This window comes from Coturnix japonica, chromosome 14 (genome assembly GCF_054131305.1).
Source record: "Coturnix japonica strain WE chromosome 14, WE-NBRP24, whole genome shotgun sequence".
Taxonomy (NCBI): Eukaryota; Metazoa; Chordata; class Aves; order Galliformes; family Phasianidae; genus Coturnix; species Coturnix japonica.
In genome coordinates, this window is record NC_140676.1 from 4,192,232 (window position 1) to 4,220,152 (window position 27,921).

The 27,921-nt window shown below is 47.0% G+C and overlaps 1 protein-coding gene and 1 long non-coding RNA gene across 5 annotated transcripts; one reads left to right on the top strand and one right to left on the bottom strand.

The window, feature by feature from the left end:
• Window positions 1-637: 637 nt before the first annotated feature.
• On the bottom strand, window positions 638-13,332 carry NR2F2 (nuclear receptor subfamily 2 group F member 2). Of its 3 annotated transcripts, none has more exons than XM_015873135.3 (3): window positions 12,326-13,332; window positions 5,491-6,018; window positions 638-2,476 (listed from the first exon to the last, which is right to left on the bottom strand). In XM_015873135.3, exons 1-3 carry the CDS (start codon window positions 12,366-12,368, stop codon window positions 2,202-2,204), a joined length of 846 nt encoding a protein of 281 aa, XP_015728621.1. In that variant the 5' UTR covers window positions 12,369-13,332; the 3' UTR covers window positions 638-2,201. The 3 variants fall into 3 exon arrangements, with proteins under 3 accessions (XP_015728621.1, XP_015728620.1, XP_032302653.1); XM_015873134.3 differs by lacking the exon at window positions 12,326-13,332 and adding an exon at window positions 7,384-8,822; XM_032446762.2 differs by lacking the exon at window positions 12,326-13,332 and adding an exon at window positions 7,384-8,813 and having other exon boundaries at window positions 5,491-6,039.
• On the top strand, window positions 10,510-27,921 carry LOC146758438 (uncharacterized). Of its 2 annotated transcripts, none has more exons than XR_014934154.1 (3): window positions 10,510-10,685; window positions 11,601-11,712; window positions 27,736-27,921. It is a non-coding gene; the product is annotated as an uncharacterized LOC146758438 (long non-coding RNA). The 2 variants fall into 2 exon arrangements; XR_014934153.1 differs by lacking the exon at window positions 10,510-10,685 and adding an exon at window positions 11,046-11,487.

Consider the following 27,921-nt stretch of genomic DNA (forward strand, 5'->3'; position numbering starts at 1 on the left):
CAGTGCTAGAAGCTACAGCCACTCCAATTGAAGACCTCTCAATGACAACGATAGATGGCAACTACAGAGCGTTGTAAAAAAATCACACGTACTTCAAGAAAACTCATTGCAAACAACTGACCTATATTTACAATACTGCTATTACCTTGCTTGAATGATCTTGTGCGCCTATGTCAGACATTTACAAAAGATTTTCGCCCCATTCTGATCATAAAATAGATACCGATCTCCAGATTTCTAATACTTCTTCACAACAATACCTTTCCTACGCAGGCACTTCAGGGTGACAAAAATAAGGGCCTTTTTTTTGTGTGTGTGTTTTTTTCTTTTTTTTTTCTTTCTTTTTTTTTTTTTTTCCTTTTCCTTCCAGAAAATCCATTTTTAATTACCAGGAGGATTGGATGAATGGGGGGTTGTTGGCTCACCGTTTCAGAACGGTGCTTCCTCAAACCACAGATCAACCACCAACTTCAGTCCTCCGCCCCCAGCCCGGAATTAAACAGGTAAATACACTACAATACATCTGCTACAAACTTACTGTGACAAGTAAACAAATCAATCGCCTATGGGCCTAAATGACTGCAAACTATAGAGAAGTAATGCGGTTTCTGAAAGACATTTATGACAGCCAAACAGGTTTCAGATATCAAATAATATTTTAATTTCTGAATACTTTCAATTTTCCTTGGAATATAACACACAAAGACTCGACCAAACAGTTCAGTTATTATAACTTTTACAGTATACAGAAATGTTGCACTTAAAAAACAACAAAAAAAAACCAACAACAAAAAAAAGAAACAAAAATAAAACAAAAAAAACCTTCAGTTTTTTTTTTTAAACACAAAACTGTAAACTCTAAGATACTGAATCAATCACGTTATCTATAAGTGCCAACAGTGTTATTTTGTCATGCTGATTTCAATGGTATTTTTTAAAAAGGGAAAATATCAACAATTATTATAATACAAAGGGCTTGCAAATATACAAACAGATAGAGGAGTTTAATAACAATTCATGATGAACTATGTGGAACCCAATTCGAATTACAAAAGTTCACTTCGCTTGTTTGTTTGCTTTTAAATCAAAACCGCAGTGTGTCTTGGACACAGTTCCTTCTACCTAGAATATAATCCCCACAGTTCATTTTCTGTCCGAAATATCAAAAAACCGAGATTTGGGGGGAGCTGTATGACACGTGTGGTTCATTCGGGTCTCTATAATTATAGCTCTCTCAGCTTCAAGCTTAGATTTTGGGTCACCACCTTAAGTGCGCTTCCATCACCGTGATGTTGAGTTTGTGTTTCTCTCTCTCTCTCTCAATCTCTCTCTTTTCCTTCCTTCCTATACGATACGTTCGTGGACTCAGTTTTAATTCTTTCAGAACATATATTTTAAAGGATACACAGTTGTTTTTTTTTTTTAGTTTTTTTTTTTTTTTTAAAGAAGCCAAGATTATATCAAAAAAATTATTATAGAACCACAGAATAAACTGGTTTGAAACCAGAAAAATACATTAAAAAAAAAAAAAAAAAGGAAAAAAGAACAGCTATAGGTACATAGACACATAGGACAATTCATCATTTGGAAAAAAAAAAAAAGACTTTCCTTCCTTCCGTTCTGCTCATTTTCTCCAAATTTCCTTTAAATGCACTTTAAGCGAGAATTGTTTCAAAAGTCGACCCCCCTCCTCCCCCCCAAAAAAAGGAAGAAAAAAAAGAGAAGAAAAAAGAAAAAAAGAAAAAGCCCAACGCATCTCCTTCCTTCTTCTTCCTCCTTTTTTCGCTCTCTTTCATTCTTTCTTTCTTTTTTCTCTCTTTTTTTTTTTAAGTTTTTTTTTGTATTTTTTTTTAGTTACTTTTTTTGTACAAAAGAAACGATAAGAAGCAACTCTTATTTTCGGAGCGACACGGGAGTTTTTAATGCGTTCTGTAAAAGTTCACGTGACAGTCTCTCTCTCTTTTTTTTTTTCCCCTTTAATTCACAGTCCATTAATTATTTCCCTCCCTCCCCCCCCCCCCCCAGCCCCGTCTTCACAAACTTTGTAACATCCTTTTACATCCTTTCTTAGCAGAAGGAAATTTAAGAAACAACCAGAACCCAAATGTCATTTGCTTTCCTTTCACTCTCATCTCCCTTCTCAATTGTTATTTTATTTATGTTTTTATTTTCTCTCTCTCTCTCTCTCTCTCTCTCATATTTTATTGAATGGACATGTAAGGCCAGTTAAAACTGCTGCCAGACAGTAACATATCCCTGATTAGGGTTTCTATGGGGGTTTTACCTACCAAACGGACGAAAAACAATTGCTCTATGACAGAAGAGGAGACAGTGCGAAGGGAGGGGAGACGTAGTAATAGCTTCCCGAATCGTGTTGGCTGGTTGGGATACTGGCTCCTAACATACTCTTCCAAAGCACACTGTGACTTCTCCTGTAAACTTTCAACATGGGCTACATCAGAGAGACCACAGGCATCTAGAAGAAAGTGTATTAAAAAAAAATAAAAAATAAATTAAAAAAAAAGAAGAAAAAATAAAAAAAAAGAAAGAAAAGAATAAAGAAAACAATCATCAGATTAAAAAGTTTTCTTTTTGATTTTGATTTTTTTTTCTTTTTTTTTTTTCTTTTAATCTCTAGAAAGAAGCGCGGATGGTGCGCCATCACCTCGCCCCCCGAGACTCTCCGTGGGTATCACCCATAGGGCCAATCTCTGTCCTTTTCCACACCTCTCCCTCCTGGAGGGGCTCCGCAGCAGCAGGAGCGGGGCCGTGTGCTGGGGGGCGCTGCCCGGGTCCCCCCACCTCCGGTGTGCAGGGAAAGGCCGGGGCGGGGCGGGGAGCGAGGGGAGGGGGGAACCGCTCCATCTCCCCCACTTGGAAAAGAAGCGTAGGGAGCCTAAGCGTGCGATGGGAAGGCGTGCTGATGGCAGTGATGGAAATCATCATCATAACGCTAAAAAACCGGCCCAGCCACAGAGAATGGCGCCCCGGATCCAGCAACAGATTCTCCCCCAGAGAAGACAACGCGTTTTTCTTCAGTCTTTGAAACTGATTTAAGTGGCCCTTTAAAACTGATCTTGTCAGTTTAGCCTATTCAGAGGCAGCCATGCAAACTGTGATCTCTCTGTTCATTTGAGCTGTTTCTTTTCCCCCCTCTTTTCTTTTCTCTTTCTTTCTTCCCCCCCTCGACTCCCCCCTCTTTTTTTTTTCTCTTCCCCCCCCCCCCCCCCTCTTCTTCTTCTTTTTAAACCTAAAGGCCCTTACAAGAAGAAAACTCCCTGATAGGGTCTGGACATTTTTTTCCTGATACGCTAAAATACAATAACTTCCCTTTAAATCAGAGACGTCTGTGCTGAAAGAGCACAGGTTGTGACCTGACCTCCCTGTGGCTTTCCTAGGCACAGGGCTAACACATGCATATTCTGCGAGTCATTAGAACCCAGTTGTTGTGTTTTTCCTTTTTTTTTTTTTTTTTTCTTTTTCTTTCTGTGTGTAAAAAAAAGAAGAAGAAGAAGAAAAAAAGAAAAAAAAATAAATAAAAAGAGGCAGGAGCAAATCCAATGTGTGTGTGTGTGTGTGTGTGCATCCCTGTGCATCTGCTTTCCATCAGTGGTGTTATTGGGGAGCCGTGTGCGGAGCCCTCCTTGTGCACGGGGCTATCTCCCCAGCATCGAGATAAGAAGGAGCGTTTATCTCGTTGGGAGGCAATTTACACGCCAGGCCTCACATTTGGAAAATAGCAATAAATTAAACAGTTACGACAGGATCGGACGATTGTTTTCTCAGAAGGCTAAAAATAATAATCATCATCATAATAAAGTGATTTGGGGAGAAAGGAGAGGTTTCGGCTCCGCTCTTTGGGGCGGCCTCAGCCCAGGGGCTGTGTGGGGGATCCATGGGGTGTCCCCAGATGTGCCTGGACCCCAAACAGAGCCGCACGGGCAGCGGTCCCACACTGGACCCCCCCAGTGGGTGCTCGTGGGTCACCCCAGGACCTCAGCACGAGTGGTTGAAGGGGGGAGGGGGAAGACTGGGAGGAGAAGGCTTTTTTTTTTTTTTTAATGTGTAAAGCAATAATATATAAAAGGAAGTTTAGGTCACGACCCAGAACCTGGACAAAGTCCAGAAAATGACTTCGTTCCCCAGACCCCCTTTAAGACAACAAGGAGCGGATTGTGAGCCCTCCTTTTCCCACATAAACTACATTTTTTTTTCCTGTTTCCTGATATCAGGCTTTAAAAAACTCCGATGAGTAATTATTTTACAGGTCCTGCTTCCATTCATATGTTTATAGCGTGGCCACTTTCCCAAGCTTCCCAATGAGCTACAGAAGAAATCTAGGGATTTTTAAACTCCATCCCTAAACTTGCAGGGCTGCAGCCTTCAAGTTAGCGATCTGAGATCACGTCTTACGCAAATTAGCGAGCAGATTTGAAAATAATAATAATAAAAATATTTAGCCTCCAGAGTTAATATCAGGTTTATTACTCACCCAGGTTAAACTCTAGTGCAAGCTAATTAGATTTCACAACGCACTCAATTATTGCTTTATAACTCATGCACTATTTCGAGGCAGCAAAAGTTGACACATATTTCCCCCCCCCCCCCCTCCCCTTCGCTTTGATGATCCCAGCAGCGCCCCGAGCTGCTCTCCTCACATTGTGCCACCCCGGAACTGCTCGGCGGAGCGCAGCTCCTGCCCTCTGCTCTGACTTTTTCCTGCTGTCCCCGACTGCTTATGGTAATGATCCCTCCGCACCCTCTCCTCGCTTTGCACTCTGCAGCTCCTGCTGGGTACAAATGCAAACTTTTCCCCCTTAGCTCCAATGACACAGAACTGCTCGCTGCCACGTTCTGTTTCAATCAGAGACAGCTCTTTGGGAAGTTGATTTATTTTATTTTATGGGATGGCAGGGAACATATTTTAAACTCAGCTTTGCGCATTTAAGTTTTTTTTAATCATTATTATTATTTTTTAATTCAATTTTTAATCCTGCAGGGCTTTCCCCCCTCCCTGCCCCCCTTCCTTCCTGGCTGCCCATTAAATGATACTCTTTTTAAAGTGGTTTCACTGATAGGACGCCTTGTATTTAACAACATCAAACAGATTTTTGCTGCTGTTCGGATGCGTGTCATTAAATGCAACAACCCAGAGCTAGACTGTTAAATAAAATATTATTTTCAATGGGAAAAACGCAGTCTCTTGTGGCGAATGGGTGCCTCCCCCCGAGCCCTCTCTATCCCCCTTCCCCAGCCTGATGCAGCAAGGCTCGGGGTGCGCTTCCCTGCCTATTTCTCATCGCTGTGATGGGTTATTTCCCCCTGCAGCCCACGCTGCAGGGCTGCTGAGAGTCGAGGCCCCGCGGGTAGCCCCCCAGCCCCACTCCTGGCAGGGCAGCAGGGCTGGCAAAGGCAGCAACACTTTGCAAAGAGCAAACACCTCTCGGAGGGGCAGGGGGAGGAAGGGGAGAGCAAAGAAACGCTGCCTACCTGAGGTGAAGAGGACTATGGCCTTTAAACAGCTATATTCTGCGGAGTCGACATGCAACGCTTTCAGTTTTTCTACTTGCTCTTGGAAGATTCGTATGTGGTCCATAAAGGCGACCACTCGGTCAGCAGACATTGGCGAAGCGTGGAGGCCGGCGGCTGCCAGCAGCGGGGCTACGTGGAGGGGCATGGAGCACTGGGCGGCGTTGAGCACGAACAACTCGCTCCAGGTCAGCCTGAGCAGGGCCACCTGGTCTGTGATCTGCAGGTCTGGGAAGAAGGGGATATTCCTGGCCCACTCCACCGCGCTGAAGAGCATCCGAGCTGCCAGTTCGCAAATGTTCTCGATGCCCATGATGTTGTTGGGTTGCATGCATTGACTGCCAAAGCGGGAGGTGGGGTAGGGCTCTGCTCTCAGAAGAAGGGAGATATATCCGGAAAGGTAGGAATGGCAGTTGAGAGGGTCCCCGTTTGTCAAGGCGAACTGACCGTGAGTTGGCTGTGTGGGTGGCATTCTGCCCCTCTGGACCGCTGCAGTGAATAAAGAAGAAACTACAGCTATTAATATCTGAATTGCTCCGAGCTCCGCAAGCCCCGAAACCGCTTCGTGCGGCCGTGCCACGGCCCGAGCCCAGCGCGTCCCCGGCCCGGCACAGCCTCACCTCCCGCACACGGCAGGACCCAGCGAACTACCCCCCCTCCAACCTTCTATCCCTCCTACGGCCACGCTTTGTGTTTTTCTTCATTTCGACCAAAGCAGCTTTATCGATTTGGGGCTGGGGGAGAGGGCCATCCAGGGGGCAGAGGGCACCGACACTTCGCAACCCCCGAAAAGAATAAAAGAAAAAGCAAGCGAGGAACGAGCAGCCCCAGCATCACCTCCCCCCCAGGGCCAGGCTTTATCCGGCGGCACCTTCCCGTGGAAGCGGGCCTGTGGCGTTTTGTTCAGACACTGACACGGGGAGAGGAAAAAAGGAGAGAGAAAAAGGGGCCGGGGGACAGAGGGACGGCGGCGGGGGGACGGCGGACACCGCGCTCGGGCTTTGCTCGCTGCCGGCCGCGTTCCAAGCCCGGTTCCCCCCCCAGGAACACAAAGAGGAGCCCGGCAAGTCCCGAGCCCCCTCACCCTTAACCTACATAGCAGCGTCCAGACGCGCTGCGGGGCCGCGGGCTCACATTTCCCGGCTAATTTTATAGCACAAAGCCCCCATCGCCCCTCGCTTCCTTCTGGGTGCTGCTCACCCCCGTGGGAAGGACGGGGAGAAGGAAGGAAGGAGAAAAGTGGGGTCAGAGCGAGGGGAGAGGCAGGCACACGGCGATACACACACACACACACACACACACACACACACACACGGAGGGAGGGAGGGATGTGTCTATGTGTTTTTAGAGGAGGGAAAATCCGGTTGGGAATCCACAGTGGAGTGCTGTGGAGCCCTCGGGAGGGTGAGTTCCATTGTAACCGTAATTCGAACCGCCTGGGTTAAGCCGCGGGCCGGGGGCCGAATGCGAGCGGGGAGCCCCGAGCATGCAGGGGGGGAGGAACCGCGGGGACAGCGAGCGTCCGGCGGAGCCATCGGCTCCGGAGTGGAAATCCGTCCCCGAGCAGCCGCCCCCCGGCACACGGCGACGGCCGCAGTGGGTTCCGGGGCAGCATGCGGGAGCCCCCTCCTCCCCTCCCACGGTTCTTTCTTTCACGAAGAGAAAGTTTATTTGGGGAGGGGAGGAGGGTTCTGGTGGGGTAGAGGTTGGGGGGGAGGAGGGAGGGAAGGGAAGGGAGGTTAACAATAAAAGCATAATCGTCAGAATTCAAAATAATAATAATAGTAAAAGCAAACCTAAAAGGCAGCGAGTGAGGAAAAAAATAAAATTGCAAAACAAATGAAATCCCAATACCTTCCCGTCTCATGCCAACTTTGAGGCATTTTTTGAGGCGGCAGTACTGACACTGATTGCGGTGGTGCTGGTCAATGGGACAGTTCCTGTTGGCACGACAAGTGTAGCTGAGATTCCTCCTTACACTCCGCTTGAAGAAACTCTTGCAACCCTCGCAGGTAAACTGGCCGTAGTGTTTGCCACTAGACTTGTCCCCACAAACCACGCACTCAATGTGCTGCTGCTGCTGTTGCTTGTCCCCTTGGCTCTGCTGGCTCGCCGCGTTGCTCTGCGCTGGCGTGCTGGGGGGGCCGCCGGGCCCCGGGGTCTGCGGGGTGTGCGGGGTCCCGGCCGGGGGGCCCTGCACCGGCGGGGCGGGCGCTGGCTGCGTTCCCTGAGCTCCGGGCACATCGTCCTGGGGGTCTCGCCACGCACCGACTACCATTGCCATATCTATTGGACACCGTTGCCAAACTTCCTGTTCCCCCTTTATTTTCAAAGTTTGTTTGCTTTGCTCTGCAGCTCAGCTTTTGCAGCAGTTCGCTTTTTTTTTTTTTTCTCCTCTCCTCCTCCTTTCTTTCTCTTTCCCTCTCTCTCCCTTTTGTTGCTCAAAAAAAAAAAATATATATATATATAATATATATATATCTTGAAAAATGTTTATTATTCTTATTTTTTTCTCCCCCCTTTATTTTCTCTCCGGAGCTCCTCGGCGCCGAGCACGGAGGAGAGAGAAGGGAGAAAAGGGGGAAAAAAAAAAAAGGGAAGGGGGGGGGAGATGGGGAGGGGGGGAGAGAGAAAAAGAGAAAGAGAGGATAAAAAAAAAAAAAAAAAAAAAAAAAATCCCTTCGCCGCTGCTGTGCCCGCTGCTCTCAGCGCCGATCCGCAGCGGAGTTGCCGGCGGAGAGGCGGGTGGTGGTGGTGGTGGTGCCGGGGGGCCAGCTCCAGGGCAGCTCGCCGTCAGCCATTCAGGAAAGCCATCAAGGCGCGGACGAACAGCCGGGGAACGCCGCGGCCGCGGGAGGCGCGGGGCGGCGGCGGGCGGCGGGGCTGCTGGGGGCCGCTCTCGCCGCGAGTCCTGAGCTCCGCAGCCACATCCACCGCCGCGCTCCGCTTTGTGTTGTGTGCGGGCGGCTTTTTTTTTTTTTTTTTCTCTTTCCTCCTCTCTCCGCGCTCCGTCTCTCCTCCTCCCTCCTCCTCCTCCTCCGCCGGCTTTAATTCTTCCTCTCTTTAATTCTTCCTCGCGCCGCGCTCGCTGCTTTCTCTCTCTGTCTCTGTCTCTTTTTATTATTATTATATATAATTTTTTTTTTCGCTTTTTTTTTTTTTTTTTTTTAAATTGGGGGGGGTTGGGGGGGGGCCCGCTTTATTAATTCTCTCCTCCGCCGCTCCGCCGATCGCTCCTCGCTGCCGCCGCCCGTGCTCCGCCGCGCCGCTGCTGCCTTATGCTGCTTGTGCCGCCTCGCAAGTGGGCTCTCGCCTCCGCGCCGCCGGTGCTCACGGCGCGGGCGGGAGGGGGGGGGGGGGAAGGAGGGAAAGGGGGGCGGCGGGGCGGGAGGGGGGGGGGGGGGGGGAAAGGGGGGGGAGGGAAGGAGTCAACTCGCCAGCCGGGCGGGATGATAAAAGAGGGGAGCGGGAGGAGGAGGAGGAGAGGGAAGGATCACGGCGCGGCGCGCAGCATCGCGCCTCAGCCCGAGGGAGGGGGGAGAGGGAGAGGGAGGGGAGCGAGGGCCCTTCCCCCAGCGCGCCCCCCCCCCCCCCCCCCCCCGGTGGGAGGAGGAGGGAGAGAAGGGAGAGGGAGGGGCGCGGGGGCGCGGCCGGGTGTTGTGCGCGCTCCCCGCCGGCCGCTCGCCCCGCTGGCGGGAGAGTGAACTTTGACACGACTGCTGCAACTTAGCGCACGTCGCCATGGCGACCGCGCGGCCTTATAAGGCGAGCCGCCGGCGTTTGACTGGGCGAAAGCTCCGCGCGCTCCCGCCCCCGTCGGTCCTCATTGGGCCGCGCGCGACGCCCTCTGTGCGCGGCCCCTGCCATGGCCGCCGCCGCCGCGCGCTCGCCCGCCCCGCGCGGTCCTAAAGGCCGCCGCTGTGAGGCCGCGCGCGGTGCTCGGCCCCCGCTCCGGGAGCCCGATCCGGGTTCACCTGGCGGCGGAGGGGAACGAGGGGGGGAAAGAGGAACGCGATGACACCAACGCTCGGCCCCGGGCCCTCGGGGTCACGGCCGCGCGGGGCAGGGCGAGGCCGGGCCGGGCCGTTCCGCGGCACCTGCGGAGCCCTCCGCGCTTGTCCCCGCACGGCTCCGCGCCTCGCACCGGCTCAGCCGTAACTTTGTGCTCTTTCTATCTCCCTTTCTCTCCTCGCTCCACGCGGTACCGCAGCCCCTCACAGCACCGCCGCAGCGGGAGCCATCCCGCACGGAGCGGGAGCTCCGGCTCCGTATCGCGGCCGACGCGGCGATCGGACCGAGAGAGGGCACGGAACAGCGTTAGCAGCCAGCGGGCAGCGCGCAGCCGGAGCCGAGCAGCCCGCGGGGCACGGCCGCAGCCCCGCAGCGCTCGGTAGGATCCGAAGGGCTCCGCGCCCCGTGCTCCGTCCCGGTGTCACAAGCGAGAACACGCCTGGCAGCCGCAGGTGCTGCGGGTTCACCGGGCACAAAGCCGGGACCTCGCGGGTGGGGATGCTCTGCGGCTCCGTTACACGGAGCTGACCGAGCACTACGACCCGCGCCCGAGGTCCGGGAAAGGAAAAGGCGTCTGTCCCCGGTAAAAGGGTGTGAGCGCCTTCTGGTTCGCGAGTGACCCTAAGGAGGGATGGAGCACAAGGCGCGGAACGGTCCCACATTGCTGCTGAGGTTGGATTTCCAGAGGAATAAAAACCAAATAAAGGCTTTCCTGCCTCGAACCTGACAAAGTAAACAGGATTAATTCGCCATGTGCAAAAACATTAATACCGTCCTCGGCGCGGAAATCAGAAGGGAAAGCGGTTTTCGCAGCACCCACGATATTAATACACGAACGTAGCAATGCAAAGCCACTGATACACGCTCACACACCGCCGTGCCGCCGACCGCTCGAGCATTAATGAAGAATGCCCCGCATTAACTATTTGCTCTTCGAGGGATGGAGCGGTGCAACTCTCTATTAGCACCATTCGCCGCTTTGCCATTTGTTTGTGAGTGGGCTGAGGCAGAGCGGGTGAATGGGAAAAATGAACTACGGTTCATTTTGCTAAATCCTATTCGAGACCCGAGCGCCTCGCCAAGAAGGGGACATTCTCCGCTGTCCTTCTCCGAGCCCCGTCACAATAGAGATGCTCTGTTTAGAAGTAAGGCTCTATTGTTTTTATTCCAAATAAATAAGCGCATCCCTCCTGCCATTTCACTGCAGATGTAAATTTATTGTAATGAGAGGGAGAGGAAGGATTTATTTTGCTAAAATAGAGTTGGGGATAGAGCCGGTGTAAATCTTGGGGTTTTTGAAACAAGGAGGAAGAGAGGGAAGCTGCTTCCCTGGCAGAAAGCTGCCTCGCAGCCCTCTAATTCTTTCTAGATTAAATCGCAATATGAATAGAGCATCGAACAAATACCGAGTTTCGCTCTGAACTCAGTGGAAAGCAGTTACGTCTAACAGAATTCAATGAATTCCTCTTCTCCCTCAATGTAGTATGTGTGTGTTTTTCTCTTCCACCACACTGAAGTTCCATGAATAGGGAAAGTGGCTCCTATTGTGTGCCTCTGAACTTCCAAGTCAATGCAATTTTTAACCACTGGCTTGTGGTACTTTGAAAATCACCAGGGGCTGTCAGAGTTGGGTCCTCTGAAAAATTTACAGTGCTAAATCAGAGCATATGCTGTGAGAGAGGGAAAAAAAATTGCTTAAGATTGGAGCAAGTACAGTATCTGGCTGCCCCCTAGTGTAAGTCTCTTATCTGCCTAAAATTCAACTTTAAAAGAAAAGGATCTCTTAAAGGGAAACGACTTTTGGCTCACGTATGCATACGAGAATGAAACTTCTGTACATTTTAATCTGATTAATTCCTAAGGATTTAAAATTAATTGGCTTGGGCACTCCTAGACCGGACTATAAGATTTCTGCGTCAAGGTTCCTGCCAGCCCTGTGCCGAATAGGTATTTTTAAGGGATAGTGGTCAGGGATGGGGGGTTGGGGGGCGATCCGGTTTTGTGATTTTTTTTTTTTTCTTTTTAAAATCGTGGAACCGTGCCTCGCACGCGGCTGTCAGAGCAAAACACTTTTGCTGCTTAAACTCAGATCTGCGCCTTTTTGCCGTAATAAAGCAAGGATAAATAACTGCCATAAAGCCTCCGCCGCGCCGCCAACCACACCTTCGGAGGGTGAGTATATTCCAGCTTCTTTCCATTGTACTTAACCGGGGAAGCGACCGGAGGGGGAGAGAGAAGGGGATCTTAGCGCTATACCTTCCCCACCGACCTTCTTCCTTTATTTTATTTATTTATTTATTTCCACCCCCTTCCCCCTTAAATATATCTATATCTGTATCTATAAGCGCTGCCAGCCGCAGCCCCGGCGCGGTCCGATCGCGGAGCCCCGTCCCCGCCCGCAACCCCAACCCCGGCCCCATCCCCAGCCCCGGCCGCCGCTTTGGGAATGACTTTGAGGCACTTCGCAGCCTCGGACCTGGGAGCCGATCCCGGTCGTTGGGTTTGCTGGCTTGTTTGTTTGTTTGCTGATTTCTTTATTTAGCTAAAGGACGTGCTAACTGGCGGTGCTGCGATTACACAGCCTCGGGTCTTCCCCCCCCTCCCCTCTTCCCCTCCTTAGAGCAACCCACGTAACCTTAGAAACGATCGTTTAAGACGCACGTTAGTTAACATTTGCTTTTTTGGATTTTTTGTTTTCCTTAAAAGAGAAACACAAGAATCACAACACATTGCCCGCAAAAAAAAAGTGTCAAAGAAGAAGAAAAAAAACTAGAAGTAAACATACCAAAACCATATTTGCCTTGTTCAAGGTCCCAAATCGCTTGCATCTTCCTTTTTCTACCTCTCCTTTAGTTTGGCAGGTGAAACAAACAAACAACAACAACAACAAAAAAATGATCAGACCGCTGTCTGCCCCCCAGAAAGATGTGCGTTGGGTAATTAAAGAGAAGTCTCCTTCGTGGTGTTTATCTAAGCGATTGTGCAAACTGATAAAAAAAAAAAAAAAAGGGAGAAAAAAAAAAAAAAAGGAGGAAAAAAAAAAAAGTAAAGTTACAGCCTTCAGGGGGAGAAAAAAAAGGAGGCAAGGTGAAGGGAATAGATTTCCCACAACCTAAAGGGAAGTGCTTTCGATGTATTATTAGCGATCAGCCTTGGGAGAGAGGAAAAAAAAAAACCCTGAACACACTCTAACTTTACACAGACAAGGTTTCAGGGGGGGCTTTGTACATAGCTGCTGAGGAATGTGCGCCTCGCCTTTAAGAAAAAATCCCCAAGCCCAAGGTAGGAGATGGCTTTGAGTGATCCTTGTCTCTCATTTCATTCCTTAGAAGGAAGAGCGTCTCGCTACACCTTGTTTGGAGCTGGAAAGGCGAGACTTAGGGGGGGTGGGGGGGTTGAAAATCACAACCCACCCCTTCAATTGGGGAGGGAAAAAATAATAATAAAAGAGGGAAATCTCCTAACTTAATGACTGTGGGGGGGAGGATGGATGCGGCCGATTTCAGCCCCCCCTTCCCTACCTTACCCCTCCCCGGCAGGCAGGGGGAAAAAAAAGAAAAGAAAAGAAAAAAAGCCAACCGCAAACAACTACAGGCTGAACTATCAACACATGCACCGAAGGGGAAAAAATATATAGTGTCCTGTGTAGGGTCGGCAGGGAACGCAAGCACACGCTACAGCAAGTTGGGAAAGAATCCGAGCTAATCAGCAATCTCTTTCTCTCTCTCTCTCTCTCTCTCTCTCTCTCTCTTTCTCTTCCTCTCCCCCCCGCTCTCTTTCACTGCCCCTGAGATCCCAGCTAGAAAGAGGTACTCCACATTTTTTCATTACCAAAAATCCGTTGCAATAATCATTTGTTGCTAATTGAAACCCTTGGAGACATTTTCCCCACCCCCTTCACAAACATGGCAACTTTTAGACATGGCAAGCACGTTTGTTTTATTTTATTAAAAAATACGGTTCGGGGGAGGCTGAATCCTTCACCCACGAGAAATATCAGCTCACAGCCCCTTCCCCAGGGGGGAAACGGGACCCCAGTACAGTGAGGGCTTGGGAAAATTTGGAATACATTACACCGCCTTTGGCAGGAAAATACTCTCCAACTAATGGATTCCTGCTCCTTTTTGTGTGTGTGTGTGTATGTGTGTGTGTGTGTGTGTCGGTGTGGGGGGTTTCTGGAAAGAGGGGTGGTGGTCGTGGTCGTGGGGAGCCGAGCTTTTATTTTAAGAAACTGTTATGGTAAGAAGTGTGTCATACTTGACAAATGGAACAAACGCTCTTCCATTTCTTGCTTGTCCTTGCCTTAAAACGGGAATTAAGTTAACCACAGTGCTGCATGTTAATTGCATGTTTACTGGGCTAATGAAAATTACAATGGGGTTTTGCCACCTCGAACAGTGATGAAAAAGTATGAAGGCAATTGTCATTGCAGCCCTCGGGGAGGGCCGGGGCCGGGCCGGGGGGGCCGGGCACGAACAATATTGATCAGAAGAAGGATAAATCTTTTAACTGCTCGTTAATACCATAAATATGGGCTACACAAGTTTCCACTCTTGTTAAGCCTAATCAGTACATGGAAGATGGAGACGTATCCCGCTCGAATGCATTTTTCTTCTTGCCAGAGGGATGCTCGCAGCTGTGGGTGCCCTCCCCCTGTTCCCCCCGGCCTCCAGATGCCCCCTCGCAGAGGATGAGCTTGAAAGGTGTGAGGAGGTGAACCCACGCTGCCTGTCCTTTCTCCCCTTTTGCAAATGCTCCTTTCTGCAGAGCTCGACGGCCCGTGGTGGCGGTGGGGATGGACTAAAGGGAGGAGGTCACCCCTCCCCGTGCCCCCCTCTCCCCCCCAACTCCTTTATTCCTGAGCTCTGTGGAGAAGAGGAGGATGACCTGGGAACTCAGTTTGGGGATGACCATTTTCTTGGTGCAAATCAAACCCAAATGACAAGCACAGAGGGAAAGGTAGTGGGAGAAGGGCACTTTGAGCTTTCTTCTCCCACACCTCACCAAAAGAGATTGCTGGAACAGAAAAACAAACAAACAAAAAAACCAAACCCCTAAAAACGGAGGAGGGAAAGGCAATTAAATAGCCTAAAGATGATTTAAATCCCAACCAAAAATAATGCCAGAGAGAAGTCTCCCTTTGGTGCCGCACAGCCGCACATTTGGAAAGTTTGGCCCAACTTGTGGCGATAGCTCCAACTCTGCTCTGCAGGGTCAGAGGTGAGAGCTATTTTAACCCCAAAAGCCTGCGAGTGACCAAGGCTGCGGCCGGGCTCGCAGCACTAATAGCCATAATTACCTCCTCCCTCACAGGGACATTCCTCACAGCAGAAACGTTAGACGCCGAATTGAAGAAAATCCTGGAGCTGAACATATCTTGGGGGGGAAATAACAGCGATATGAAGGAATTTCAGAGCTCTCCCTTTCGCTTGGGGGGATTGAAGCCTTTTTTTTTTTTTTTTTTTTTCCTTTTTCTTTTTTCCTCCTCTTTTTTTCCCCCCCTTTGCCAGCATTCCCAAGGCGCTGGGTCTTTGTCTTAGAAGGAATGGAGTGTCTGAATGGTGTGAAAGGGACAGAGAGGGTCGCTTCAAATCGATTTTACTTGTCCTCTCTGTCTTTTCGGATCAACGCCCTTCAATGGACACATAGGTGCTCTTTCAACCAAAAACTTGTGCAACATTTTCTGCCTGTATTGGTGCTAAATACAATAAATGCTGGGCAGATTTTTTTTCTTTCTTTCCAAAGCAGAAAGCACCCTAATTAAATTGTTTTATATGGACAGTCGAGACAGACCAATTAAGTATGCATTAGTATAAAGATATATTCGAGAGATAAGCGCTCTATAGGAGCCCTGTCTGGGCAAGGTGTGTAAAGTGTCCTCGCGGAGAGAGCCTGTAAGCAGGTTTTCATATGGATTTTTCCCCTCCATTGACTCCTATACTCGAGTAACGGACTGAATAAGTTAGCGAAAAGCCATTAGTGAAAGTGGTTTCTAAACAAAGTTAACAGGTGGATGTAGCCGGTTTTAGATCTGAATAACAGTCGCACATCTCTAACACACAGCCATGTATTTATGGAGCGTGCATGCACGCAGCGTGCGTTTACACAGAGAAATGCCTCCGACCCGGGGTTGCTGTGTAAATGCACATGAAATAAAGAAAACAGCTGGGCGCTGGCGGGGGCTGCGGCGCGGGGTGCGGGATCGGGGTGCGGGATCGGGGTGCGCAGCCAGCGCGGCGCCAGGGGCGGCATCGTGCGGCCGGGGCTGCGCTGCGCTGCGCGGATATCCGCGGGCACTGCGCGGCGTGACTGCGAGGGGGAAAGATTTCCTATCCGAGACACGGGCTTTCCCAGGAGTGAAATAACAGATCAGGGTAAAGCACACACACGCGCGCGCTCGCGCGAACTTCTCGTTCTGTCCATTTTATCACCCTGGGAAAGCTCTCGTGTATGGGTAACCACAGGAACTGAGCTTTAAGCTTCTCTACATTTCCATTTTATTTTCTTTGCTGCAGATTTTCCAAGTCGTTACAAATCTCTCCCCCCCCCCCACCGCTCCCCCAACCAACCAACCAACCAACCGGAGAAACAAACAAACAGAAAGCCCTCAGCCCCAGCCCTGCCTCGGCTGAACCCGGGGATGCAGAGTTGCGGGAGGGAGAGCGGGGAGCAGCGGAGGGGGCACCCCGTATCCCGCACCCTGCGGACCCCCGCGGGATGCTGCGGGGTGGGAGCGGGTCTCGCCCTGATGTGACACCGCTGTCACTCCAGGGGCCGGGGGAGAGGGGACAGCAGGATGCAGGGATGCGAAGTGCCCGTGCGACGGCTGCCTGCCTTCACATTCATTTTCTAGCAGCGTTTTGGAAGTGCCAGACCATCATGTAGAGATGGGAGATGGGGATGAATAAGGCATTCTTCGCTTAGGTGGCTTAACGCCACGGTAAACAGGTTAGAGACAGAAGCTTTTACAGCCTCAATTTCTCTCTTTGCTCGTTACCTTCGAGGATAAATCATAACAGACGGTATGGGGGCAAGGAATGCATCTGAAGGAGATCTCAGCAAGTCACTGCCCGGACAATAGTCCACCTCCTGTTGGGTTGCGTATTGATCAGGAGAGGAGCTGAAGATGTCGCCACACTAAATATTTACTGATCACACACAAATAGCCGGGACTTGAACGATTTTCTCCTGTGAGGAGAGCAGAGAGAGAAGGGTAAATCATTTTATTAGTGTGTATAAAGCAAAGAGCACACTCTGGCTTGGAGTGTTTTAAGATGTGTCTTCAGCTGGATGAAAAGAGTTAGGGAAATCGATATGGAGTGATTAGATGAGCCAGTCGTGTCAAAGAGAGAGGCTGTGAATTTCATGGATTTGGTTATACCGGGAGGGGGAAAATATATCGAGAGATTAAAGGGAGGAACCCGCTGTAGCGGAGCCAATGAAAAAATAATATCTAATCAGAGCCGGTAAAGGTACGGGCAGGATAAGCCCCACATTTCCAAAGAATAGCATCAGCTGGAGGGGAACAGGGGACGCACATGAAAGAGGCAAACGGGGGGTGAGCAGAGCCTAGAAATGCTACAGAGCAAACAGAGGCAGAGAAAAGTCGCCTCTGTAGAGCAATGCTGAGACACTGCGAGCGTGGGGACAAAAGGGACAGGAGCGAGGGGACGGCGGGGCTGTAGCGGGCGCTGGGTGAAGGTGCGGGATCCCAGCCCGTGTCCCCAGGCGGTGACAGCCCAGCTCCGGTGCGAGGGGCTCAAGCCCTCCCCTCCAAGTTTGTTCTCCCCTCCTTCTCTCCCTCCTCAAGCAAAATGTGGTGAGTAAAATGGATTTTAGGGTTTAACCACCTCATTTTATCCATCCCCGTAATGACAAGGCTCGCAGTATATAATCTACAGATTACTGCCATTCGAGGGAGACCACAAGTGGCGTAAAAAAAATTATATATAAATATATATATATAATATATATATATAATCAGTATTTCTGAAAAGGACAAAAAGACAGAATGCAGCCCGTGCCTTCGGGCTGGGAGCGGATTGCCAGGCTCAGGCAGCTCTGCTGTGCTCCAGGTGCCGGGACATTAAGGCACATTAAGGCCAACTTCGAGCAAATGTGAAAGTGCCAAAGGGCACGAAGCAGGGCAGGGCTCTGCTCATCGCCGTTAAAATACGTTCTTTAGGAAAGCTGTTTTTTTTTTTTTTTTTTTTTCTATTTTTTTTTCTTTTCTATTTTTTTCTTTCTGTTTCAATCTCTCTCTCTCTCTCTCTCTTTTTTTCCCTTCAAATCAATGATGTTTGGACCATCTTCAAGCGCTGCCTCCTCCCTGGGTGTATTTTCCTGTAGCAGCAATAGGATGCGACTGCAGGGCACTGAGTCAGAGCACCGGGAGAAAGTTGGACCCGTAGTTTAACTGATACTGAGTGCTGGGAGGGAAGAAAGGTACCCAAAGAGAGGAAAGAGGAGTAGAACCGATGTGGAAACAGCTTTTCACTTCTCCTCCAAGTGCTAATTTTGCTACTGTAAACAAACACTGAAGTTAGAAACAGCTGCATATAGTCTGCCGGGCACTGGAGGTTGGAAGAGAGGAGAAAATGGCTTTTGTCCCCCCGTGGCCCTCTTTTCATCCATGCATGGCACCCAGCCCCTGCCTTTCCCCAAAGCCAGGGCTGATGCTGCTTTTTGCTGCGGAGAAGGGGGACAAATAGAGGCATATGAGGAGCATTTCACATGAGCCTATGGAGCTCAGGCAGCTCTGCTGGATCACCAGTGCAACAGGAAACCTCGGGACAGACACAGCCTAATTAACAGTTTTTCATAGCTGAAGCGATTTTTAAGAATCCCAGTGGATTAGACCAATATGTTCAGGTGTAAGGCTACGAGGGCCTATAACTCCTTTTGCTATAATCTTATAACCTCCTTACCTAATTCCTTAGATTGCAGATAGGAAGAGTCTGACCCTGGAGGTCGGAAGGAGCTGGGTTTCATTAACCCTTCCCTCCTCAGCCTTGCTCCAGGGTTCACTGCACTGAGTGAAGGACTGGGGGCACAGGGAAGGGTTTGGGATGGGGTTTGGCCCAAAGGGGTGCCAGGGCTTCAGATGGTCTCTGCTCCCCCCCCAATCTAAAGGGAAAGGGAAATGGAAAGGGAACTTCTCTGTGTCCTGTGCACTGGGAGGTGCTCACATGTACAGACATTCGGGAGATGATTCTTTCCCTTTACATCACTTCAGAGCTTTTTTTTTTTTTCTTCTTTTTCTTCTTTTTTTCTAATTTAAGAATAATTATTTATTTATTTATTATTATTTTTCCCAAATGTGAAGGGAATGAAACATGCTGGATACATCAGATATTGCAAAAGGCAAAGCAATCTCCATCTCTGGGATCAGCAGCAATCTCTTTAGCTTGTCCATAGGCGAGCTGCAATCTTTAAGGGGAAAAATAATAATAAAAAAGAAATCTAGGCGAGCTTCCCAGGCTGTATTTGGCTGCTAACATACCTGGTTTATGTTTTAATGGGTAGTTGCATTGTATTCAGGGTACATCATTGATGTTGAAAGTTAATAACTCTCAAATTATATCTATCTGCCTACATACGTAATTGCATACACAGTATAACACTGTAAGAATTTGCATTTTGCTGCACATTCTTTGTTCATAAATCTTTTAACACATTGAATTGTTCCTTTGAAGAAAATGCTATTGAACCGCATGTTTAAGGAAAAGATGCTTCTAAACTATATGTTTAAGCAATGAAATTGTTGAGTGAAATACAGGTTTCTTTGTATCTCACACAAACCTTGCCATATGCCAATCTTAACCTGTACATCCAAAATGCCTCTGTGTTGTTTTTTTTTTTTTTCCTTTCTCCCAGTCAGAAGGCAGAAATATGTGACCTGCTGAGCGAGGTGGGTACTTTCTGGTAAGTATGTTTAGATATGATCTTCAGATACATGTACTGTACTTTCAAATTCTTGGGATGCTAATTGAGCTAGCAAACAACATCCCAGCTGAACGTCTCATCTCCTTCTCTTTTCAACACTCTTAATACAGAGTTATATTGTAGCCATCCATCTAGCAAACAATATAGCCGAGGAGTCAACAACAATGTTAAACCCAGATCAAACTTGCTGCCTCCTATCAGACTCCTCTTCCTTTTCACACGTCTAAAAATGAACTCTTTGAAGAGATTTTGTGATTCCTGAGAGTCATAAAAAATAATTAGCAGAATCAGAAGAGGACTGAAAGTTCCAAACAACGGGTCTAAATATTTCATACTCCCACTTACAATTCTATCCTGTCACTTGTAAAAAGGAACTATCCCCTATTTAGTCTTTGGGCTTTCTAAAATACAGAAGGATGGATTATTGAGGCTGGCAGTTCCTATTTTTCCAGGGCCTGCCTTTGAGATGACAGAAATAGAGAATGAACTGTGAAGAAAAAACAAAACAAAATAACCCCAACAATCCCCCTGACCCCCCCAAAAAACCATCCCCCAAGCAAATAAAATCCAAACCCTGGACAGGAATATAGACAGACAGCTATAGAACCGCATCAGAACTGAATCATACGTACTGCAATAGGAGATGAGCAGAAAAAATAGATTGCATATTTATAACCTCATAATTAGAATACATCCTTATCTCTCTCTTTTGAAATGTTGCAGCTTTCTTGGAAATATTTTGAGTGCATATTTTAAGCTCCATTCTCCCAAACTGAATTATGATGAGGTGTTTCACCAAGGAGTAAAATACTTGCTTGCAATTTAAGGTTTAAGTTTCAGCTACCAATCCATCTCTGTATCTTTTTTTTTTTTTCCTCCTCGTGTTTGCAGACCTTATGTAAAACGATGATTGTTTGTATCAAAATCTGATTTATCTGCACAAGAAAATAGTTATGTTATTCAAAAGAACCTCCTGTGTTTGACTGAGGTAAATTGGATGAGAATTTTTCATGCCCAAAGAGTTAAAGCTGAACCAAAAACTTTAAAGCAAAGGGATAGCAGCAAACAGTGAAAAATGGCATGTCTGCTCCCTCTGACAAGCTTGCGCTGCATCACATGTTAGGAAGCACAGTTTTTTGAATCTAAGACCAGTTTTAGTTTTTAATAGGAAATAATTACATGGAACTTTATTTCCAGAGAGAACGTCCCTTCCAGCTACGGTGTTTTGCTTTGATCTGAGCATTAACTGGTAATAAAATAACCATATTTTGGATCCTAAGCATATTGATGCTTAAAGGAATGTTATGCTTTCAATCAAACTCTAACGTCAGATTATCCAAAGGTATTCATCCTCCTTTTGTCAGAAACCAATTTGTTCTTTTACTCCCGCAGCCCCTCACACGTGTTTTTATACATTTTGTCATCTCGTAGCAGAATTTGCACTGTCGAGGTGGAAAACTTGTGCACGGAGCGAGATCACGTTGCAGCCCAGCAATCTGTGCTGTGTCCCATGCAGCCCCTGGTGTGGCTGTCCCTTACACTTGCACACCTCTAACACATCGCTACTGCGAATGCGTATTTAGTGTAAAATCCCTCAATTTTTATTGTTTTAATTATTTTTTTACCTGGGGAATCAATCACTGGGATCCATCCCAAACAATTAACCTCCCCTTTATATGACAGACCCAAGCACAGTGCTTCAGAAAGCCATGAAAAGGACATCCCAGATACCAGGACCTGAGCCCAAGCTTGTCACGGAGCATAAAGGGAGAGCCAAGGGGAGGTTTTATCTCTTTGCCCCACCGACTCTCGCTAGTTCTAAGTTTCAGTGTGACAATAAACCAGTTTTGATAAGGCAGCTCATGGGTTTCTCTGCCACATAAAGTTTTCTTAATAATAAAAAAGAAGAAACTTTATCCCCTCTAAATTAAAATAGGGCAGATGTTGGATATGGTTCATATTAGCCAGCCCTTCACCCCTTTGCCCCTGGCACTAAAGTCCTGACTCTTGTTTTATTCCATGTCTGTTTCTAACTGGAAGGTATTATTCCTGCCCTCGCTCTCTTCTCGTATTTATTTTTTCAGCGTCTAAAATTAAACCTATTCATTTAGCAACATACGTTCTACTTCGGATTGCTAAACCTGGCCAGAGAGGGGAAACATTTTCCAAAAAGTGATGCACCGCTGACCTTAAAACAAAACATAAGGCAGGGAAAGCTGCTCTTAAAAGGTTTATTTCTAGAGAGTTTTGTAGCTCTGTTGACGTTACAGGGATAATGGCTGTATTGCGACAGGCTTTCAAGGCCCAAGAGGTTTACGTTTGCTTCTGACCACGAATATAATAACATTTTAAAGGTGCAGGAAGTCTCATCACTTTTCAGATATTTAAAACAAGATCGAAAAAAAACCAAAAACCTTGGGAAACATAGACGATGGTGGGCGGTCCTGCTGCGAAAGAAGAGAGCAGACAACCTAAAAAAACAACCACCCCCTAAAAAGCCCAAATAAAAATCAATATTAAAAAATCCCTAGCTTTGCCAGCTTTTCCCTGCTAGCTATATGAAAATCCTGGCTATTAAGCTCCTAGGATAGTACAGCTCTTTTCTCCAGGCTTGCAAAGATAGAATTTATTGTCCATTTGGAGAGCTCAAGTTTAGGCTAATAAAAGGCCCTCTGTAAGCAGAAATGCCAAAGTTGATGTTTGGCGTAGTTCTCAATGGTGGAGTTTATATAGGATGGGGCTCTGTGCTATTTAGAATTACTCATATCTCAGCAGCTGAAGATGATTTGACATACAGGAGTAAATGATGGTAGGCGACGGCTGGAGGTTAATCAGCCCGCCTTTCTGAACCAGGCATTTGAAAGCAGGAAAAAGTGAAAGCTGCCCTCTCTATCCCTTCCCTTTTCTAAGGCGCTGCTAACTTTTATGATTTTTTTTTTCTCTTTCTCTTTTACTATCTGTCTTTGTGCCTGAGGGCCAGTGAAAGAACACTGCAGATTCTAGATTGCTTTCAGAGTTTCCCTTTGCTGATGATGGATTACCATGTCAATTTAAACGGCATAGGATTAATTTGTTTCAATGATTTCTCTTTAGGCTGAATGCCAGTCTTTTTTTTTCTATCTCTCTCCTTGCTCTTAATAATAATAATAATAACAACAACAATAATAATAATAAATCCTTAAAAACCGCTAACGCTTTTGATATCCCATGTTAAAAAGACAATAATAGAAATAGACAAGTTAGGTGTAATGTTGCAACACAGTTATAGGTTTGAGTGTTTTTATCTCATTTTAAGGGGCTGAAGCATACAGTCAGTCACATTAAAATGAAATTGGATCCAACGTTTATTCAATAAATACTTGTCTTGTAGGTAATCCAGAGCAGAGTGCTTTTGACACATAAGGACTTAATTTGTCTTGGATAACAAGTTATTAATATGGCACATTTAAACTTGCCACCTACAATAAGGTCATTTAGATCTATAATATGGCTCATGAGAGAACTCCATAAAGCCAGAAACAAAGTTAGGGACTGCCCTCGCACGGTGCAGCTCCGAGTCAGCGCGGGGCTTTGCTCTTTCCAAAGAAAGTTCCGAGCAGAAGGACCCATTTAAATCCCAATGATTCACATCTGCTCCTCCCTGACAGGTGAGCAGAAACAGGGAGGGAGGAGGAAAATACCCGAACACACCTTTTCTGAATGAGTAATCTCAAATGCTGTGCTGCATCTGCAGGCAAACTCATTGCAGTGCTGAGTGAAAGAAACATTTGGTTCCGAGGGGAAATTCGCCTGCATTTGCACTCTGTCTTGTCCACGTGCTCCATGATTTTCTGGCTTTTAATAATAAGTGAGGAAGTTGGAACATAATCCACCCATAAATGTTATTGCTGTAATTTGACTGTGCCGTGTTTGTTCACGCATTAGCCGTACATGGAAAGAGAGGTGGGGATGTGTGTTGGCGGTCCTCCTGTAGCCTGAACAAACAGAGGTCTTTGGGTATAGATAGGATTTCAGACCCCCAGTACTTTGCAATTGCTTTAAAATTTGGAAAGCTGGGGAAGGGGTGTTCAGACCCGTCCCCACTGAACCATGCCTGCAAGAGTCCCATGGGGACAGGAACCCTGTGGGCACACTGCATAGAATGTGGTTTGAAGCTGGCAATGCCTTCCCTGTGCTTCATGTGTGAGCCTTGCTGTGCTGCTGCTTGACGTTAAGTTCTTGATTGCTCTTGCCCTGGCAGATTCTGTCTCTTTAAGTAACTAAATCTCATTTTTAAGCTCTTCCTGGGAAAAGGATGTTACACATGAGTAGAAAAATGCAGGCAAGAAAGGCTAATTGAATGAAAAGGGAGAATTAGGTTAAAAATAGAGTACAATCTAGTATCACATTTTCACTAGTGTAACCTGAAATGAAGGTGTCTCCAAGTCCCTAGTGGTGCCAGAGTGTTTAGATGTTGGGCACAGATGGAGACACCTATTGAAATGTGTCTGAAGAAGATTAATAGGACTTGTCAGTGTTGGGAAAGCACTGCTTTGCTGTAAATTTCTACTAGCACAAGATGAATTACCGATGAATGCTCAGTTATCAACCCCATCACTATCATTGGACACTAAATCAAATTGAGCAGTTATCTACAATCAGAAAATTTCTTTTAAAAAATAGGCATACACCTTTAGGCTTAAACTCTTTAATAAGACAATAGCCTCTGTGGTATGTGTGTGTTCATGAAGGGATGTAGCTGAAAGTTTCTACACAAAAAGCTTCTGTTCTGAAATGAACTCTGAGTTTAGTGTGAAATCGGGCTTGTCGAACAATAGGAGATATTCAGAAATCCTGGTGGTACAATATAATGTTCTGCCGGGGGCCGGATCCGCGCCATTAGATTTTGGATCGGGCCCTATTTGTGAATGGCTTTTTGTCATTGCTGCTTTCTCTTTATTTTTGGTGATGATAAAAAAACTTCTCTCTACCTTAAAGACTCAGCATCCTAATCATATATTAATGCAAAATAGCTGTCAAGACACAGGGTGTAAGTATAATGATAACAGCCACCCCCCCCAACATATTTAGGAAATGACAGCTTAATATAATGAAATACACAATGAAAGAATAAATGAATAAAATTGAAGCTAGGAATATTTCTTTTTACTCTTCTACAAAAGGGGGAACTGTCACAAGCAAAACTACGGCGAGCGTTCACCAGCCCCGTGGTACCGCATATTAGCTGCATTCACCATGTGACGCCGCTGATGACAATGACATTAAATAAGCACTATATATTTTTAGTTTCTAGGACTTCTCTCCCTCTCACTCAGGCATAGCACTGCTTTATCCAAGGAGATTTATCGCGGCATGTTTTCAGGAGTCAATTTTCCCCATTTATTATAGACAAGGGCAGTCATTTATGTATAGGGAGGGAGACAGGTACAGTGCTGTTATCTGATCGGTGTCCCCAGCACAGCCACCATCCTAATGGACGGCAAATTCCCGCTGTGTGGGATTGGGCCCTGCTTGGGCTCCGCAGCCCAGGAATGCAACCTCCCCATCTCCTCCACATATCTCACCTGTGATGCGTGCTGCTTTGTGAGGAGCCACTTACCACAAAGCACAGCTTCAAATCCTTTGTGTGTTTTGCATTGCCAGCTTACTATTTACCACCTTAAAAATGTGACTGGGTAAGGGATAGCAGCCGTTATCACCTTTGTTTTTACACCCGCATTTTCAGGCAGCAAGCACCCGGTATTTGGGCCGGATTCTCACTCAGATGGAAGTTATTACCTTCCTGCAGAATGGAGCCGATTTCAGCCAGCTGCAGCCCATGCCCTGCTCATGCGGGCCCCGCAAAGCATCCCCTTCTTCATTTTTTTCCTTTGGAGGGCATGATTCCTTGAACATGTTTGTTTTACAGAGAACAGTGGTCAGTTTCTAACTTTATTTTCCCCCCAGCAAACACAGACGGAGAATATTAACAGGGGTATTAATAGAGCTGAGTGCGGCACGGTGCTAGTTAGGTGTAGTAGCTGAGAAATATGAACTAGTGAGCATAATCCATAAACTCCATTTGGTTACTATAATACTTCAATCTGTATTTATTACATCCCCACTCTGATGCTTATACAACAGCAATTGCTAGATTTATACACTCTAATGGTTTCACAATAGAAAAAACCTGTGTTCTTTATCTTTCTTTTCCTGTCCAAAATAACCCCTTCCACATATACTTCAGGCTTCTCTGGACCTTGTCTGGGTTTAATCACAGGCTGTGGGACAAAATGTGCATTATTAAGAAATATAAATATTTTCAGAAGCAATCAAAGGGTTGAAAGATTGATTCGGCATGTAGATTGGATTTAATTCGAAGCAGCTTTGTTCTAATGAGTACTACTGGGATACAAAGACAGCAGCCGCTTATGGCCACCAGTTGGGAGCTTGGATTCGCGGCAGTAACCTGTCAAGAATTTCACCCAACTGCCAGGTATTAAACAGCAGAGTGCTGGGGAAGTCGATGTTCAGCCTCCTCCATCAGAGGCTGGAATAGGATTTCAGAGCTCCTATTTTGCCGAAATGACTATAAGGATGATTTCTCTGCATAAGAAGGTGATTTCCTCCCTCCACCTCCCCCCCGAAAAAGTGAACTGTAGCTCACTGTTGGCTTGGAAGATCATGTCCTTGCTGGGTAAGCCAGCAGAACTGCCACGCTCACCCTGCTTCCCGTGGAAAAGCCTGCAGCGTCCTACAAAACATCCGCGAAGAGGAAGCTGAGCAAAATGGGACACTTTGCTGCTTTACCTTCAGATTAAAAACAAAACAAAACAAAAAAGCCAACCAGGACAAAAAGCTAAAATTTCTACGTGTGCTGTGGGGGGGTCATGTTGCAGGTACTTGGGGAGTGCAAGACCCTGGCAGCTCTCCTAAATGTTGAGCGTACAGTTGGAATCACAGCACATACAGGATCAAACACCCACTAGTTTCTCTCTCCCCGTAGCCCCCCCCCTTGCCTACTTTTGTCCATAAAAGCAATAGAAAGAGAGAAAGCTTGAATTTTCTGAACTGTTTCACCCATCCACAGCTGGAATTCCAAAGTGAAATGAAAATGCCTTTAAAATCAACCCTACATGGGAGCCTGAGAGAACAAGTTTTCCTTTGTTGTAGGGTATAGTATTATTTGCTGTAGGTTTTTGATATACATTCTAAATTAGGCCTGCAAAGGAATGCTTCATCTTTAATTCATCACTCTCAGCTGAAAGAGATTAGCAATGTCTAGCACGCACCCTTCGTATGGTGCTGACCTCATCAAGTATGGCCTGAAATTAATTAGCCTCATTCATTCCAAATGGAAAAGGATAATGGAGCTGCATTTTAGAGATGACCATCACAAATTGTATGCAGCATATTTAAAATCCCTCCCCCTTCTCTCCCCTCCCCATTTAAAAAACTATGTAGATTAAAATTCTTTCCAGAACTTGCAATATGTCAGAGTTATCAAGGCATCAGGAGCAGAAACCACTCTGCTTTTATTTGTGGAACTGGGAGCCACATTTTGTATGTGTGGCTGTAAAAGCGGCGAGTCTGTCTCGATGGCAGAACACCTGGAATTAATTTGATATTTCCAGGTGCTCTGGAAAACCGAGGCATCAAGTACTTGATGTTTAAACATTCTTCCAACCGCTCACTTAAATCAATATGAAAGTGGTGTCCCTTTGTCATTCATACATGCAAAGTGCTAGCACAAACTCCAGCTTGGCTTCAGAGTCCTACATCACTCATAATCTAATTAGAAATCAGAGCAGAGCTGAAGCAGCATTCTTTGTGGATTCTTGGGCAGCAAATAGGGATACTTGTCTTTTGTTTCCCTCTCCGATAGCATTGTTCACAAGCTTTCACACCACATCTCTAAAGGTGGTTAGGTGCCTCAAGATGTTGACAACCCTGAAGGACAAGATTATTTAGGTATTCAGGTGACAACCCTGGGAGGTTTCAAACAGAAATTAAGCAATTGGACGGTACTGGGGGGAGAAATAAAAGAAAAAACATCCAATGTGAATGAAAAGCTCTAATCTAAAACACAACCAATGTTTTTCCGTGGTAAAATTGCCTGCAGGGTTATTCTACTAAGTTTGCTGATTCTACCATGGTCAGCAAGCACGTGGCTCCATGCAGCGTCTCTGGGGCTGGGCACCGTGCTGCCCTCTGCTCTGGTCAGTTTCTCAGAATCAGGGAACACAACAAATAACTTAAGCTTTCCCACAGGATTTTGGAAGATGCCAATGGCTTACAATGGTGAGGACTGGGCCAAAAGCAGATCCAGCCTGGATTCCTCCTTCTGTGTACTCCTCTTGTGAGCAATGACTGCTGATGGACCCCAGTAGTGTGGGCTTTTCCCTCTTCCTGCTCCCCACCAACAGATCATCAGGAGGGCCTGAGATAATTCTGTGG